Source organism: Cyprinus carpio, chromosome B18, assembly GCF_018340385.1.
Source record: "Cyprinus carpio isolate SPL01 chromosome B18, ASM1834038v1, whole genome shotgun sequence".
In the NCBI taxonomy this organism is placed as follows: Eukaryota; Metazoa; Chordata; class Actinopteri; order Cypriniformes; family Cyprinidae; genus Cyprinus; species Cyprinus carpio.
In genome coordinates, this window is record NC_056614.1 from 12,335,598 (window position 1) to 12,354,510 (window position 18,913).

Consider the following 18,913-nt stretch of genomic DNA (forward strand, 5'->3'; position numbering starts at 1 on the left):
CTTAAATTAAAGTGTGACTGATTTTATTTTTATTTATTTTTTTATGTTTTTGAAAGAGGTCTCTTATGTTCACCAAGGGTGCATTTATTTTATAAAAGAACAGTTAGTAATATTGTGAAATATTATTACAATTTAAAACAACTGCTTGTTTTATTAATATTTTAAAATGCAATTTATTTTGTGATGTCAAAGCTGAATTTCTAGCAACCATTACTGCAGTCTTCAGTGTCACATGATCCTTCAGAAATTGTAATAATATGGTGCTCAAAAAATGTCTTATATTTAATGCTTGTGCTGCTTAATAGTTTTGATTTTCACTTTAATGTCAATTAATTTCTTTTAAAAAAACGAACTGACCCCAATCAGTATGGTAGTGTTCCTTTTAGTGAATCAGAAAGTGAACAGGAGAAACACATTATATCAAACAATAACAGTTCTAGTTTATTGTATTATATTATTGGCTTTCAAGACAAAGATTCAAAGTGATGTGAGTACAGATGCTCAGCTTGTCCTTATTGCAATTAAACTGTTGTCTAAAACTGTATTAAATGGGCTGAGACAACAACAAAAGAATGTTCCAGTTCTCTTTCCACGTCATCTAAAACATGCAGTACAGTAGCGAAAAACCAATTTCAACAATTTGAATGACACACAATACTTTGTATAATCTGTAAACAATGCAGTGGATCTCTAAAGGAATGTGAGACATGAAGTTTCCACAAGGAAATACTGACAGATGGGCATGTTGTGTTGGAATGTTAACAGACAGTGTGCAGGTCCAACTCAAGACGGAAAATACAATCTCTGAAGCTGACAGAAACACACACACACACACACAGTGGTAGAACTTTACGTTCCGTAAACTAACGTCAATCAAAAGTGTCCAGGTGAGGTAATCACTTTAATGTCACAGTTGTGATACTGTGCAAGAAGGTGATCTCTTCTTATTACTATATCTGAAATTAAACAAACAAGAAGTTGGGAATAAGTGATGCTTTTTTTTTTTTTTTTTTTTAGCTGACCACAGCACCTAATTTGAGAACTGTGTCTCAACAACAACAACAACAACATGACATCAGTGGCCCTGACACTTACAAGCTGCTTATACATCAAAATAAATTTTCCACCACAGATTGAGAGATCAACCATCAGATTTGTTCTTCATGCAAATAAGCTGATATGATCACTATGAAGCTGAACTTCACAGTGCCTGCTATGGTGAGGAAAGAGCCGAGGTCAGAGGTCACTCTGCTGTGTACCAACACAAAAGCTCACAAAACTATTTATTTAAAAAAAAAAAAAAAAAATCAGGTTAATAGTCGTTGATCCAGATAAAGATGGTTAACCTCTCAAACCTATTCTAAACTTGCATGCAATTGTCTAACCTAGAAACCCGAACTATGTGACTAACAATGCAAACAGGTCATTTACTGATGGTTTACCTTAAAAACCAAGTGTGAACAAACTGTTCCATCAACATGTGTATATAACTTATCAATTGTACCTGTTAGCTTGCTGTGTCTTTGTAACAGTGGCTAGTTTTAAGAAACACTGCATCCATTTCTCATCAATAAAATACAATCTTTGTGGGGTTTAACTGTCCTCAATGTCTTGGGCAGTTAGTTAAGTGCACAAACTACTACCTTATTTCTGACAAAGCCAATATGTTAACTGTTTAATAATAAAACCTCTGCTGACTGAACTGTTTAAGAGGTGATAACATTCTGCAAAATTCAACAGGACATATGAGTCATGGAAATATACACAAATATCATCAAGATTAGAAGACCACAGGAAACTAAAAAAAGGCAGTCTGCCTGTAGTTCGGCAGTTAGACCACCTTTCAGAAATTAATGAGGTATGAGTTAAAATACAGAAAAAAAAAAAAAATTAAATAAGCACTATTTACATAACCATGGAAACCCAAAGAAAATTTACAAGAAAAAACAACAACAAGCACATTCCAGTTTGATAGTGTTTTCATATTTGTAGGTAAAAAAAAAAAAAAGAAGTGAAGTGAACTTAGCATATATTCTAAAAAGAATAATCATGGCTGTGCGCCTTTAAAATGATAGTTTCTTCTGATTTGTTGCTCCTCAAGTCTGTTTGGGTTCAGTATCAGTGTGTTTTGATGCTGGTGGAGCTTCTGTGGATCTGCAGGACCACATGTGCAAAAAAAAGAGCTTGTCGAAAAATACTCTGGAGCTTTTCCACTTCGCTCTTTATCTCTCTGACAGCACAAGAGCACACTCATCCAGAACTAATATTCTGTTGTGCGCCTCCCTCCATCAACGTGTCCCTACACGTGATCCTCCGGGCTCAGGCATGTTCTGTGCATCCATCAGGGTGAGGGAGGGGTGGCGCCCTTCAGCATGTCTCCAAAGATCTCAATGAGGTTGTCCAGACCCCACAGGTAACCGTCCTCCCGGTTTCCCTCGGCCCAGGGTGTGCGGTGGTCCAGGGTTTGGGGTGTTGGCAGTGGGACGGTTTTACCAAAGTCAATCATCCATACTCGGGCCAGGCCTGAAGCATCGTGAACAAACAGCAAAGAACTCCCAACCACCTGATGAGACACAGGAAGGGTTTCTTAAAAGTGTACATTTACACGGCAATGTTTTGAGCTTATGAAACATGACTTAATGTGTTCCAGAGATGAAAATATTTTGGCCCGGATAGGAAAAAGATTTCACAACATGGAAAGAACAGATTCCTCACCTCGTGTGTTCTGAAGAACTCTGACGTCTCTAGAGCACTGCGCAGCTCCTCTAGCCTCTGCAGATAACTCCTCTGAAGAAAAACAAAAAACAGTTCAAGACAACTATAGTTACTCATTGATAAATACAGTAACACCTGTTAGCTATAACTACAGTAATAATGTAACAGGGCCTCTTTATTTTATTTCTTCATTTTACAAAGTCACTGGAGGTCAGAACATTGTTGATTATCAAATAAAACAAGAAAGCCAGTGGCTGAAGTGAAAGCTCCAGTGCAGAGTTAAAACTTTCCTTTGAAGCCACATACCAGCAACTGTGTGTTTCCATCCACAAAGTCACTCAAGGCCTTCATCACCTGCTCCTTATGTTTGGTTTTCTTAAAGCTGGTGTTGCATGAGCCATCTGCTTTCTAAACAGAAACACAATGTGAACAGTTTATGCTGATGCTACTTATTTTTAATATGAACAAAAAAGTGCAAATGTCAGCTCTATAAATAACAAACATGCATCGGAAAAGTAGCTATGATGTGAATTTGCATGTTTTGCAATACACAAATAACAATTAGTGGTTTTACCAATCACATCTATAAAAAGATTTTGTTTTACTACTAATGTTATCTCTGTATTTAAAACTGATTTGTATTTGAATATATTTTTAAAATATCATGTATTCCCGTGATGTCATTACTGCAGTCTTCAGTAATCATTCTACTATGCTCATGCTTGTTATTATCAATATTAATATTTTTATTGAAACCATTACACATTTTTTTTAAATAGTAAAAATTTCAGTCACTTTTGATCAATCTAATGTACCCTTGCTAAATAAATCCCATGTGATCTCTCACCCTGATGCCCTCTATGCGGAAGCCAAGAGTGGCGGTTGAGCTCAGCGTTTCCCTCCACTGCATGTATCGAGGTTTGAGAACCGCCTGCTGGGCTCTTTCCTCCGGACTGGGCGCTCCTGGGTCCACAGCCACCATTTTCTCATACATATCCTTCCTTAGACGAGGACGCTCACGGGCCTTTACCAGCTCTTCTTCCAGGTATGTCCTGTGGTAAAACCCAGTTGATCACACCACAGCCCTCACACAGCAGTTTATGACATTAACCGCATCCTGCCACTTTGTTTTCTTTACTATACATTTAGTTTGTTTGGTAAGGGGGTTTTGGAGTTTGAAAAATAAATCCGAACATATCTATCTTCTCACCTGCTTCCCATCTTGCAATCCATGATTGAAGGGGAGTCGAAGTCGGTCAGCAGATCATCCATTAGGTTGTAATCCTGCTCGTTCTGCTGCACAATACCATAGTAACCAGGAACAAACGGCCGGAGGTTGTCATTCATCAGCTTCTCGAGACACTGATGCTCACATTCACAATACTTCTTCAGTAGTTTCCCATTCTCGCCTGCTTGGAAATTACCTGCGCACAAAGAGGCAAAGAAAGTGTTCATTTCATCAGTCCAAAATGATGGGCAGCAATCTGTTCAGATGCAGCTCTTTCATCAATACAGGAGTCAAACGAGAATATGTTTTTACCTGCATGGCCTGCCAGCTGAACCCAAGGATATCTTTTCTTAAACGAAACCACAAATGGAGAGCAATGCACCATAGTCTTTAACTTCCTCCACGATTTAGCCTGCAATAAAAATAAAAAAAAACACATATGCACAGATCAGACCAACATGCTGCATTTTCTTTCATTTATAAATCATCGAAACTAAATGTTAAATACGTAAAACATACGGAATTGTGAAACAAGCCACATCTGTTTTCTTTAAACAAACATTTAGTGTCTAGAGTTGGGGAAAGTTACTTTTAAAAGTAATGCATTACAATATTGCATTACTCCTTAAAAAAGTAACTAATTATGTTTATTTTTTAATTTTTTTGGTTAGTATTTTGGGTTGCTCATTAAATATGTAACTATATGTAATTTAAAACTTTTATTGACTTTCACATGGAGCAGCATTTACTACACAGAGCCGTTGTTCACTGACAAGCTGTGCAAAACATGCACAAAATGTGATTGTGGTTTTGCGCAGCTTGTCAGTGAACAACAGCTGTGTAGTAAATGCTGCTCCATGTGAAAGTCACTAAAAGTAATGCTTGTTTGTTTTTAATATAAAAAAGTTATTCTTTTACAAAATGTAAAACCAAAAGTGAAATGAATACACCTCAGGCTGAAGGAAATTATTTAAATAAATTCATGTCTGTACAGTAGGGGGCGCAGCTCAAACAAACTGCATGAAGAATATGACGCAGGAGAAGAAATTTCAACACTATTCAGCTTAGTGTGGCTGAATTGGATCGTCGAAGGTCAGTAGCAAAGGCATTGGTTAAAACTGGATTAAATACATAAATGATATTTGATTATTGCAGGTTTGTATAATATTCTGAGTTTGCATTTGACTGTTTTATTGATTTTTAGGAATACTGAATCTGTTTTTGTACAGGTGAGATGAGTAAATACATGTTCATATTTAGTCTAGAACTATAGTAGCATCATGTTCACACCGCACACACAAAGCTCTCCACTTACTTCCGATTTCTCTCAACATGGCAACACAAGAGCTGTCAGTAGGGCTGCACGATTAATCGTATTTTAATCTCGATAACGATATCCACCTTTCTCAATTAATTAACAATAATGCACGATATTGGTCGGCTAGTAATTTATCCTGAAACGTGTTTTTAATTTGGCATTTGCGTTATCTTGCATTGCTAATAAGTCTTCACTAGTGTTCATGCTTGTGGTTGCCAGATGTGAAGAGCTTTAATGCGTTATCTTGCATTGCTAACAAGTCTTCACTAGTGTTCATGCTTGTGGTTGCCAGATGTGAAGAGCTTTAATTAACCCTGTGCGCTCTCAATGATGGCGGAACAAGCGCTGATGATAATATGAAAACATACGAGTTTAGCGATCTCTCCACAGTGATATTCTGCTTACATGAAAGTGTTATATAGACAATGTGTGTTTTTTCACAAGCCTTTTGTACTCTTTGTGTTACCAAATGTGCCATGATCAAACTTTCACTGAGTTTCAATAATGGATCTATTGTGTTTGAGGAATAAATGTGCTTTTCCTACCTGTGACAATAGAATGGGGCAAAATGTACATAAATTGGAATTGTTGGAATTTATATTAAGAGTTTCTAAAGTTTTTACCAGTTTTCATGTTGAAAATGGCATGGCAATGTTAGTTTTCAGTGTGTATTAACGATCTTTGAGCAAATTTACTGTGCAATCTTGAGTGTTTTTTTCTTATTTGCGAACAAATTGTCACTTAGAAAATGTAATGTGATGATGAAACACTAACCAAAACCATGAGTTTTGTATTATCGTAGTTGGTTGACATCTGAAGTCAGTGTATAGTCGGTGGAGGTTGGTTAAAGGACACATGAAATGTTATCGCATTTCCCTGCTGAAAAAAAAAACACCTTAAAACCAGCCTAAGCTGGTTGACTGGTTTAAGTTGGTCATCCAGCCCGGTCTTTGCTGGTCAGAAGGCTGGTTTTAGAGGGGTTTTGACCACTTCCTTAGCTGGTCAGGATGGGAGACCAGCTGGAACAACCAGCTAAAACCATCTTGACCAAGCTTAAACCAGCTAAGTTAAGGCTTGTTTTAGCAGTTCTTTTTTTTTTTTCTAGAATAATCGTCATTAATAATCGTGATTATAATTTTAATCAAAATAATCGTGATTATCAGTTTAACCATTATCGTGCAGCCCTAGCTGTCAGTCAGTACAATGTAAACAAATGGCGCTTTTCCACTGCATGGTACGCATGGTACGGCTCAGTATGGTTCACATTTGGGGGGTTTTCCACTGGGTACAGTACATGGTATCTGGTTCCAAGTGAACCGTACCGTTACCAAAACGTGACATGTAAACTCTGCTGATCACGGATTGGCCGGAGAGAATCGTCACTACCTGCGTCACTGAACTTGCGACACAAACACATAAGAACTGCTAGATTTAAATTAGCACAGCCAGCCAACGATCGAACGCAACATTGGAAATGCAAACCGTACCGTACTGAACTGTGCCGAGCCGAGTCGAGTCGAGTCGTACCACGCAGTGGAAAAGCGCCAAAAGTAACTGGCGTTACTTATTTGAAAAAGTAACTTAGATATTTCTTTCCAAATGAAAAAGTAATGCATTAATTTACTAGTACTAGGTATGTGTAACCCTCAAGACTGGTCTAGACTGATATTCTGTAAAAACACTGACACCATTTTTTTTTCAGGCATGGGAGCTGAAGTCCCAGAGGGAGGACTTTATCAGCGACACAAGGTCAACACAGAAGGCGTGACGCACACGGAGTCACAGATTTCAGGTTATTGATTATAAAACTCTAATCAATGAGGAATGTGTGAGTGTGGGAAATGACATAACCCAGCTGTTTGCAGGGGAACCAGAAAAACCTCCTCGTGACGTCTAGGGACGCCACTCAAACTTTCACATTCACATCACTGACAACTTCCTTTCATAATTCCTTAAATCCTTTTTCTTTTTATCTTTTGTTCACTTGCTTTGACGGGAATACGGAAACAACATAACTCTTCCTGGAATGAGCAGTTACCAGAATATGCTTGGTTCCTGACCTTAAATAACTTGTGAAAAACTCATATATGAAAGTTTGAGAATACTGCTTTTTTCCAACCTGAAAATAAATGTTTTAGATTTTAGAGAAAAATAAAAAAGTTTAAAAATGTGAAATAAAAAATAATTGTTATTATTATACATTACCTGTCAAATATTTTGAACAGTAAGATTTTTCATGTTTTTTTAAAGAATTCTCTTCTGCTCATATTTATTTGATCCAAAATACAGCAAAAGCAGTAATATTGTGAAATATTTTTACTATAGCATTTCTATTTGAATATATTTTTATTTTTAATGTGTTTTTTGTTTTTGTGTTTGAAGCTGAATTTTTATCATCCTTCAGAAATCATTCTAATATTCTGATTTGCTGCTCAGAATTTTTTTTTTCATTACTATTATTTTGAAAACAGCCGAGTAGAATTCTTTCAGGTTTCTTTAATGAATAGAAAGTTTATCAGAAAGAACAGCATTTATCTGAAATTGAAATCTTTTTAACATTATTAATGTCTTTATCGTCTTGATCAATTTAAAGCATCCTTGCTAAATAAAAATATTATTAGAATCCGTATAATTTATAATTTTATTATAAATTATTATATTATTATTTTATAATTGGTATAATGTATGTTACAAAAGCCTATTTTTTTATAAAGAATCCTGAAAAAAAAATTTACTCAACGGTTTTAAATATTGATAATAATAATAATAATAAAAAAAAACATTTTCTTGAACAGCAAATCAACTTGATTAGAATGATTTCTGAAGGATCATGTGACACTGAAGACTGGAGTAATGATGATGAAAATGTAGCTTTGATCACAGGAATAAATTACTTTTTAAAATCTATTAAAACAGAAAGCTGTTATTTTAAATAGTAAAAATATTTCACAATATTACGGCTTTTGCTGTATTTTGTATCAAATTAATGCAGGCCTAGCAAGCAGAAGAGACTTCTTTTAAAAACTTTTGACCGGTAGTGTAATTACAACAAATATTTTATTATTAAATTTGAAAAATGCTAAATAGAAGCATCTCTCTCTTGATCTGTCCCCTTTCAGGTCTCTTTATTCCTCTCCAGGTCTCACAATTCATACATTCATAGCCTCCTTCCAAACAATCCCCCCTTCACCGTGTGCTCTGTAAAGTGGCCAGCTCGCTCTCCACACTCAGATGTAATTCAGTCTGTCCTCTCTGTTCCTGACTGACCCCCTCTGACGACACTATAGCCAACGGGACAGACGACACCTCATAAAAGTCCTCTGTTTTTTTTTTCTTTCTTTCTTTCTGGTTGTTTATACACTTTTTTTGAATTTTGGGGAGAAGTATTCATTACATTTCACTTGCAAAACAGGCACCACGTTCCTTGCAGTTTATGAAAGGAAATAGTCTTACACATATTTAGACATGAACATTTCTCGCCAAAAATGTCTTTATCTATGGTGAAATCATTGTTTAACACCTAAAACATTATGTTTAATGCTTACAATACCTCCTATCTCAATTGTGATTGTAAAACATGCTACCAATTTATGACGGCCACTCCCATTCTGATAATTCAAGAATATGAGCTGTTGTTATGGGGATAACAGTCAGGCTTTGTGGAGCGTCACAGTGAGATCCACCCCTGGGTCAAAGGTCAAACCCACCCTGGGCAAACAAAGCTGTTCTATCTTCATGTCTGACTTATCTCAAGGACTAGCACACACACACACACACACAGGCTTATTTGTCAGGTTACTGTTGCTATTAAACAGAACATTCAGAATTTCATTTCACTTAACCTTTCCTAACAGAATTTATCTTTTCATACAGCATACATTTGAGTATTCCGTTCCCATTAAAAAGTTTGTTTCTGAAATAAGTCTCTTATGCTCACTAACTTCTCCTTTTGCCAAATCAACCCAGCAGTGTGTGTGAATGTCTCTTACCTGCAGTCAGTCACAAATGTATGGGCAGACAAAAGCATGCACAACCACACACTTAAAGCACACACTTCGAACAAGCATGCAGAGACCCACGACTCCCGCACTGCCCTGTAACCACACAAGCATCCGGGAAGCAGACTGAGCTGTCACACACTCACTGATTACCTCACAAGTCTGATAACTCTCTCTCTCGCTCTCTCTCTCTGTGTTGATCCCAGGTCTCTTGTTCACATGCAATTCTGCAGCTCAGCTGTCTCTTTCACCGTCTCGTTCTCACTCGTCAGTCGATGCTTTCTCAGATGTCCCCCTCCCACTACACCTCCCTCTCTGATCCTAATCCACCTTTCCCTTGCTAACTCTTATGAAGCATATGCACTCTTCCTGACTTACTCACTCCCTCCTTGCTGCATACTGACAAGCTTATAAAGAAATGTGTAAAAGAACATATAAACAATATGATATGATCATGATATCATGGTGTCATGATATAAAGGTGTTGTTATGTGGTTGCTTTTACTTATTGGCCCAAAGGGACCTCACTGTATTTTTGTATTAGAGTTGGTTTTGTCATTTTTATTAGTCATGTTATGTTAGATTTTATTTGTTTTGTTATGTGCTTTTGTCAATTTTATTTCTATTTAGCTTTCATTCATTTATTTTGTTTTAATTAGACTAACTTTAGCCCTCATTTCAGATGGTTGTCAAGACAACATTAAGACTTTTTTGTTTGTTTTTAAAGATATTCATGTAGTATGTACATTTTATTTTTATTTCAGATTTATATCAAATGATTGTAATGGTTTGGTTTTAGTTCTAGTTTCAGTTTTAGTTAACAATAACAACACTACTCTAACACTACAGTAACTACACCATCAAGTTGTTCTGTGATCAGATCTCTCACACCAAATTCTCATGTACACTGAGAAAAAATAAAAAAAAAAAAAAAAAAGAACTCACTCAGAAACTACTAGGAAATTTCTTATGTAATTAAAAATAAATATATATATTAAAAATAAATACAGAGTGACAAATTAAATTAAATGTGAAATTTTGAAGTGGAAAGACAGAAGTTGTATTTTCTTGTAAAACGGATCTAAGAATCTTTGTTATTTACTGTGTAGACAGAAATGCATGTTACCATATTCCATATAAAGTGTCATGCAAATGCGTCCTGATCCCTGAATGAGGCTAATGCTGTTAAATTAAAGGGATAGTTCAGGGCATCCAAGATGTAACACTCTATCTACAATCTCAGTTGGGAGTGTCAATGGTCCACTTGAGAGAGAGGTGGTGGTAATGCACTTAAAAGTCTGCGATCTGCCATAAAGCTACAAGAAGAAGAACATGCAGGCTGCTGTGAAGCGCGGTCACAAGAGTTCTAACAGTTCGGACATTGCTTGAATCAGAGGTAAAAAAAAAAAGCTATATAAATACTGTTCAGTTTCTTGCACAGACTGATCGTTTAGTGTCTTTACACATCAATGTATCGTCACGAGCCGCAGGGTTTAATTTGGATTTTTCTGTGCATGTTTTTTTTCTCTGTCATAGATTCTGTGACCATTGACAAGCATTGTAGACTGAGAGACTGCAACGACTGAAGTTAAAAAAAAATCATAATTTGTGTTCTACTGAAGAAACAAAGTCACCTATATCTTGGATGCCCTGGGGGTAAGCAGATATCCATCAAATTTTCATTTTTGGGTGAACTATCGCTTTAATGTTTATTGCATTATTTCAGTTTCATGTGTGTTACCATGATGTTTTTTTTTTTTTTAAAAGCACAATACCATCTGACTTAACAGATATTCTTTAGTTTCTCCTATGAACATGCAACAACTCACGTTATGTAAAATACATTGAATAAACCATTTTAAAAAGAAGGTGGTACTTATTAAATTGCTTTTTTTAATAAGCAATAGAGACTAAAATCAAGTTATAGTGCCGTCTGCCTTGGCAAACACCACTAATGTAATAAATGTGCTTTTCTGGGCTGTTTGTGTTTGAACAGGCTGTAAAAACCCCACCCACCCCTTCACCCACCTCCACCCTCACTGCAGCTATCCATTTTCCACTTCTCCCCTCCTTCTAAGTCTTGCTCTTTTGAATTGTCTCTCTTTCTCATTTTCTCTCTCTCCCTCCTTTCTAAGAAGTTCCTAAAGCATTTTCATAATAATGATAAACCTGTCCAACAACTTCACACCCTTTATAGAGTGCCAAGAACACCGAGACCGAGACAGCTAGATGTCTTTCATTCTTCCTGTCAAGTGTTTTCAAGCTAGTATCTTGTATGGAGTGTTTCGCTTTGTCTTAGAAGTGGTGGAGCAAGCTTATGGCTTGAAATGAATTGTTTACATCATAGCAAAGCGCAGCGATGTGAGATTTCCTCAGCACGCTCAGCAGGACAAGAGTCAAACAATTGTGATTTGCACAATGACAGCTGTAAACAATCACAATAATCGGCGTCATGACCACTGAAGTAAGACACAACACACAGATTAAGAAAGACATGTAGAAACAGAAGTGAGAAGCAACACCATATATGGATTCATGGTTACTTAGCGACAAAGGAACCACCCACAACTCAGTTTTCCATGACAGTGTGAGTGATTATGGCTCAATGATGGCATAACAACGTGCGTCTGTGTGAGTAGGCCTGTGGATGTCTGCAAGCTGATAGAACAGAGTCAAATCATTCAAAAAAATGGACAAAAAAAAATATATATATATGAAGCTTGGATGAGTTTAATGTACTGACTGGGTGATCAAGATCTTTGATGGTTTATTAAACAGTGACTGGTAAACAAATAAAAAGACTTGGAATTATTTTATTATGTGAGAGAGACTGCAGAGTGATATGAGAGACTATCACTGCAATGTACACCCCCATTTGAAAGATTGAAAGACACCTATTTTTCAAATTAACTCGAGGCACATTCACATGTTTTATCAAAACGTTTGTTCCTGGAAATTAAACCCATGACCTTGGTGTTGCTAGCATCATGTTTTACTGATTGAGGTTCATTAACAAGTTTTTTTTTTTTGTCCAGCCTACTCAGTGCACAGGTCACTAGAACAGAGTTTCTATTCAAATCATGGTAAACAAATGTTACATCAGAGATATGACATCACTCAAAGTTTCAGTCTGTTATAGAATGCAGCCCAGTTTTAGATGGATTATCCATGCAGACATAAAAACTTGCTGAGCACGTGTCTAACTGAGATTCAGGCGGTGGACACAAAGACTCGGGATTTGGGGGATTTTTCCAGATGAAATCTCTGGTATAATGGAGTTGGACTTCTCTATTAGTCATCTATGAATGACTAGGACAATGAGTGTGTATTATTAAATCAATCAGTGACCTTTGGAAATAATGTCACAGTTCTATTTCTTTGAGTTTCCACAAACTAGAATAGTTTCTATTCTTCACCTTCAGTTTTGCTCATATTTTAAAAAACATTCCCCTTGAACATCAGGGTAATCTTACTCACTTTTTGTCTTTAGCATTTAAAAGCCAAATATCTTGCGTAATTACTAACTTTCCACAGAAAACAAAAATCATCTCTTTAATGAGTCTCACCCATCAACTGTTCCAAGAGCCAACAAATACCAACAATATAGATCTGAAACTGAAAAACAGCTAGACTGTCAGAAAGAATGAAACTACAATATTTGAGTAACCTTTTAAATTATTTCTGGTGAGTTATATATAAAAAGTACTGATTTTATATATGCATATCAGTGTATCTTAGAGTCACAATTTAAAAGATAAGCAGCTAAAAATAGCTGTAATTTCTAATAAATAGAGCTAGTGCACTGTGACTCAAACATTGATCTTCATTCTCACATTCCAAGTGAAGCTGAAGTATCACTACAGATCAAAAGCAAGTCAAGAACAACACAACTGCAAATATAATGTCAAGAAGTTCCTAACTGGTGGTCAGAAAGTCTTGATCAATGTGTTGTATTGGAGCAATATCAATAGATAACAGGCAGCACAAGAGCTCATGTCTGCAACCGGACGTGATAATTAAGTTGATAATAAAAGCCGAAAGGTTGGTGCACAAACACTTTAAAAGCCCTGCCCTTAACCTTTTCGAGACATACATGTAGTACACTTCAGTACTTTTTTTTTAAAAGTATGCAAATTATAGATATAGTGTACTTTAAAAGAATATACCCAAGTGCAAACTAAATGTTATGTTTTTGAACACTTCATGTTATTTGCTAGACAATGTTGGCCTAATTCTATTACAGTTTAAATGCATATTAATCGCAATTAACAGAACATTTCTATATAGAATTTCATATATCTATTGTCTTTAAAATATGGATGAAATGTACTGCTTTTTATTTTAAAATATTTATATTTATTGTTTTTAGAATTTGGATGAAATGTACTGCTACACATATATATATATATATATATATATATATATATATATATATATATATATATATATATATATATATATATATATATATATATATAATATATATAATACTGCATTTGCAATGATCATGTTGCGATTTAGTATATTTAAAACATATGAACTTGTATGTATTGTATCGATTTAGGTCAAATTAAAACTAAGTACTTAACGTGTGCTTTAGTGTTTTAGTCAACACATCAATAAAGCATACTTCTTTAAAGCAGGATAAAAGGTTTGTAAATAATAATAATAATAAATTACTTTTAGAGTAAAACTTTAATTAAACTGTATTAATTTGACCATTACAAAGTGCGCTTTTTAGAAGTGTATTTGTAAGTACACTCAGGTGGCCTTCTCTTTCATTTATATTGTCTACAACTTTAGGGTACACTACAAGTGGACATTCAATAGAATTAAACTCGCTTCTTTTTCAGAGGGGTAACGCTACCCAGTATTAAAAACACACATATGCATCATTTGGGAAAACTGGACACCTACCCCTGTGAGTTCATCGGGACTGCCGATCATACTGGGGGACAGACTGGTGGGCTCAATGTCGCTGCCCGTGAAATCATCCTCAGACTCCTCAAACGACGAGGCAGAGGACAGACCTGCAGAGGAAGAGCTGGACAGTTTCCTGTGGAACAGAGAGGGCAGGGGGGAGCCTCCACAGCCGCTGTCCGAGCAGGGCGAGTCCTCATCGGGATGCAGCTCCAGCGAAAAGCCGCCCATGCTTAAAGTCAAATCACTGATGTGCGGACTGTCCTGAACAGGACCTAAATCATCATGGGTTACTATTAGTTTGGGAATAATCCTAGGGAACGGGTTTGAGGCTTGTTGCTCCGCTTCTCCACCCAGCCGGTCGGACACGGAGGGTTGCGATGTACTTTTGGTGATTTTATGTTTGGCTAACGGAGACGAGCAACTGAAGTCCACTAAAAAGTCTGGTGCGTTCAAGCACTGGGTCCCATTTTCCTCCGAAACTCTGCCTGGAGTCACGGCACCTCCTTCTGACACTCTTTCCATGTCCCACGGTGAGACGCAACATTCATGGTTCTCCTCGCGGAATGCTACTCCTTTCTGTCCGCTTTGGGAATCAGAACGTTCAAAGTTAGTATCCCGACTCAGAAGTATCAAGTTTTCGGTCGCATGTTGATTACCGGAAGAAGTCGCGTTTAAAAGAAGTTTTTTCGGCTCTTGTACTCTCACATTCACGTAAGTCTTTCCCTCTTTGAAATCGTCCCGCCAGCACTTCTGAACAGTTTGCAGCTCCTTGGTTTTCATCGGATTCTCGTCTAACCGGTCTCCGGTATGTGAAGAAGATAAAACTCCTTGCAAGCGCGCTCGTGTGGAGCTCGCGAGTGCTGCGCCGTTACTGTCTTTGCTGCCGCTGCTGGATGATGATTGGCCCATCCTGCGCACCGTAAAGATCACTTGCGCAGCCCTTTAAATGCCACGCCCACTGCACGACGCCGCTGCTCTGGCCAAGGTCTTTAACCCTGCACAGCCTGACATAGGAAATAATAGTCAGAAAAATCTTATTTATTTATTTATTTATTTAGATGGAACAGTTTATTATACCGTTATACAAAATGTTGAATAACATGTTTAAAAAATGTGTATATATGTTTTATGTTTTGTATCATATCTGATATATCAGGCGACTGTCATTTGCATATTCCCTGTTTTTTTACACTCTATGCATATTCCTCAAAATATGTTTTGTATATTATTAAATAAATTCCAAGGAAAATAAAAATTTTTTACACTCTATGCATATTCCTCAAAACAACAACCTTGAATTTTATTCAGAGTACCAGACCATGCAAAAATATGTAATTTGGCCACAAAGTTAAATGAAATTATGACAGCTTGTAAATCAATTCGATGTTTAACAGTAAAGCTTACATAAAATACATATAAAATGCTGTGGAATGCTTGAATCTGATTACGTTATTTTGAAGGTCCTTGCAAAAGAACCCTTATGCAACCACTGAGAGATGTACACATGAATGTTCCTCAAAAATGAGTTGTATCATTTATGGTTACAGTTTAACTAGATTTGTTTGATGTAGGCTATGGGTTATCAAGTAAACTATTGCTTGAGTCCAGAATTATTTTTAAATATGATTTATAGGGTTAACTGAGCTTCTGTTTAGGCAATATGCAATGTAAAGACAAGAAGCTGTGGCACAGCATTTGTGACCGTGCATCACAAAACCAGTCATAAGGGTCCATTTTTTTATTTTATTTTGAGAATTGAGATTTATCAAAGCTGAATAAATACGCTTTCCATCGATGTATGGTTTGTTAGGATATGACAATATTTGGCTTACATTATACAGTATTTGGCAATACATTCTTAGTAATGCATATTACTAATCAAAAAGTAAGTTTTGACATATTAACGGTAGGAAATTTACAAAATACCTTCATGAAACATGATCTTTACTTAATATCCTAATGATTTTTGGCATAAAAGAAAACTCGATCTTTTTGACCCATACAATGTAGGCTATTTTTGGCTATTTCTACAAATATACCCGTGCTATTTATGACTGGGTTTGTGGTCCAGGGTCACATATTATAACAGGAACAAGAAGTAGAAAATATCTCATTTCTAAAATACAGATATGCTCATTTTTATGCCCTTAAAAATGCACGTGGACACTGGACATGCCATAGGTTTATACTGCTTTTGTTATTGTTTTTAGGATGACTATTAATCAAAAATAGTTTAACCTAACTAAAAGAATATTGTACAGAATCACAACCCCTACACACACACACACACACACACACACATATATCAATAAATGTCACTCACTCACTCGATCACCACAAACATATGTTGTTATTAAACAGACAAGGTAATAAAGTTTAATAAGTGACTTATAAGGGATTCCAACACTTACCAGAAGTGCTCTTCTTCAATAAAACGCCATATAAATCATAGAGGAAATGTTTAACGAGCCTAGTCACTTGATTCAATGAGACAATGACTATGTGTCCGGTATAAACAGTATGCCTACCATATTTATGTGGCTGAATTGAGATTAGCTGCTGTATTATTCTATCAACGCATTTAAATATTTGTCTCCCTCTAGCGTCTAAAGAGGGAAAGTACAACGTCTGAAGCTTCTTTAAATAATATAACATTATTCTGTTGTTGTTCCACAGAAGAGTAAATGTAATACAGGTTTGGAACGATCGACATGAAGGTGATTAAATAATGGCAGCATTTTTATTTTTGGCTTGAACTATTCAATTAACTAAACATTTACGTCGCCACCATACTTGTTTGCTCTGCTTTGTACAGGTTCTAACAGTATTACTGTAAGTAAGTTGACACAATGACCACAGGACACCTCTTAAGACAAGACCACATTCACCACAGTTACAGTCTACTCAGTACAAACCACAAAAGAGCAAGAATAATTGTTACATTAAAAATGCATGAAGTTCAGCTGATATTAACAAAATGAAATGGAATGGAATGAACGTTGTACCAACGTGAACAGTTCTGTAACAGTACTGATATAAATGCAGAGGTTGCTGTATTATTGTGGCACAACACTCTTCCTGAGGTACAGGAAGTGTGAACTTAAGTGAGAAGAGCTCTTGTTGTAAGGCTGCATGACAGACCACAACGATGACAAGCCATTCTGCATTCCTTGTTGCCTGACCTATATTAACACTGCTGCTTAGAAAACTAAATAAAGCTACATCAGTCAAGTATTTCTGGTCTGATGAGCATTGTTTAAGTGTTTTGCACTCATTGCTATGTCAGAGGACCAGCCAGTAAATAGTCCTACAGTATAATCTTTTTCTACACTCTTGTACAGTATAATCTACACAGTCAAATGAATAGTTATTCAGCAAGGATGCATTCAAATGATCACCATGTTTCAAAAGATTTCTAATTCAAATAAATGCTGTTTTTTTTTTTTTTTTACTTTCTATGCATCAAAGAATCCTGGGGTGGGGGGGGGATCACTGTTTCCACAAATAATATATACTAATATATATAATAATTAGTATATATTAGATATAATAATAACACACACACACACACACACACACACACACACACACACACACACACACACACATATATATATATATATATATATATATATATATATACATATATAATATGTAGAAATATTATTTGAGCACCAAATCAGCACATTAGAATGATTTCTGAAGAACACTGGAGTAATGACAGCTGAAAATTCAGCTTTGCAACCACTGGAATAAATCTGATTTTAATATATATTTAAATAGAAAACAGTTATTTTAATGCTATTGCTATATTTCTGTTTGCATAATAAAATAAATCACACTAAACTTGATCGCTACTTTAAAAAATAATTTAAAATGACTGTTTTAATAAATACTGAACTTGAGCTTACCGATTCCACCAACATCGGACACTCCTCAAGATGTTTTCCTACTTGTTAAACTGATTGACTGCACAGGATGATGGCTGAAGTGAACATTATTAACCCTCTCTGTCTTACTCATTATGAGTCATGCGTCAATAAGCTCAGCTGAAACACACCCTTCTCAACTGAGACAACCTTTGATTCCAGTAGGAAAGAAGTCAGAAGTCACTGGACAGCTGATAAGCATGAGGATTATGAACATTTATGAGCTTAGTAAAATAAAAGTTACTAGTCCTCACTTGTCCCTTCATTGTGTCAGGACTCAGGAGGAGCTTGTGGACAAAATAAGAAACTATGAATGAAATAACATTGAACTGAATTTTGTTTAACAAATGTGTGGAAATCCTCACATGTAATGAGAGAGCGGATGACACCTAGATGATTCAGCAGGATTTTAGGGATTGAACAGGTAAATATCCTTAATTAGAATGATCCCAAATTACTCAACAAATACAGTCATCACAATACAAATCACTGATGGAGGATTAATGTCATACGGGCTTTACCCAATGTCGCATGAACCTGCTAAATGGGTGTTGAAACTGATCAATCATATTTATAGAACATTATTAGTATTTTGTAATATTATTATGTGTATTAATATATTATTATTTTTTACACTTATTGGGTGTCTTCGTGGTATGTCATTATTATTAATATTATATTATAATGTATTGTCATTAATCAATATAATAAATAATAAAAGTGTCACCTTAATCTAAATGTTGAAATGCAGTATGTTATATTTAAATGAAGCTGAATAATATAATATATTGAATAAAATTGT

General features: G+C 35.8%; 1 protein-coding gene across 2 annotated transcripts; it reads right to left on the reverse strand.

Annotated features, from left to right (window-relative positions):
- Positions 1-415: 415 nt before the first annotated feature.
- itpkcb (inositol-trisphosphate 3-kinase Cb) lies at positions 416-18,185 on the reverse strand. 2 transcript variants are annotated; one of them, XM_042743855.1, is made up of 8 exons: positions 18,094-18,185; positions 14,177-15,186; positions 4,256-4,355; positions 3,926-4,139; positions 3,563-3,767; positions 3,022-3,123; positions 2,716-2,787; positions 416-2,563 (listed from the first exon to the last, which is right to left on the reverse strand). In XM_042743855.1, exons 2-8 carry the CDS (start codon positions 15,089-15,091, stop codon positions 2,342-2,344), a joined length of 1,830 nt encoding a protein of 609 aa, XP_042599789.1. In that variant the 5' UTR covers positions 15,092-15,186; positions 18,094-18,185; the 3' UTR covers positions 416-2,341. The 2 variants fall into 2 exon arrangements, with proteins under 2 accessions (XP_042599789.1, XP_018977653.1); XM_019122108.2 differs by lacking the exon at positions 18,094-18,185 and adding an exon at positions 16,594-16,696.
- Between the last annotated feature and the right edge of the window lie 728 nt (positions 18,186-18,913).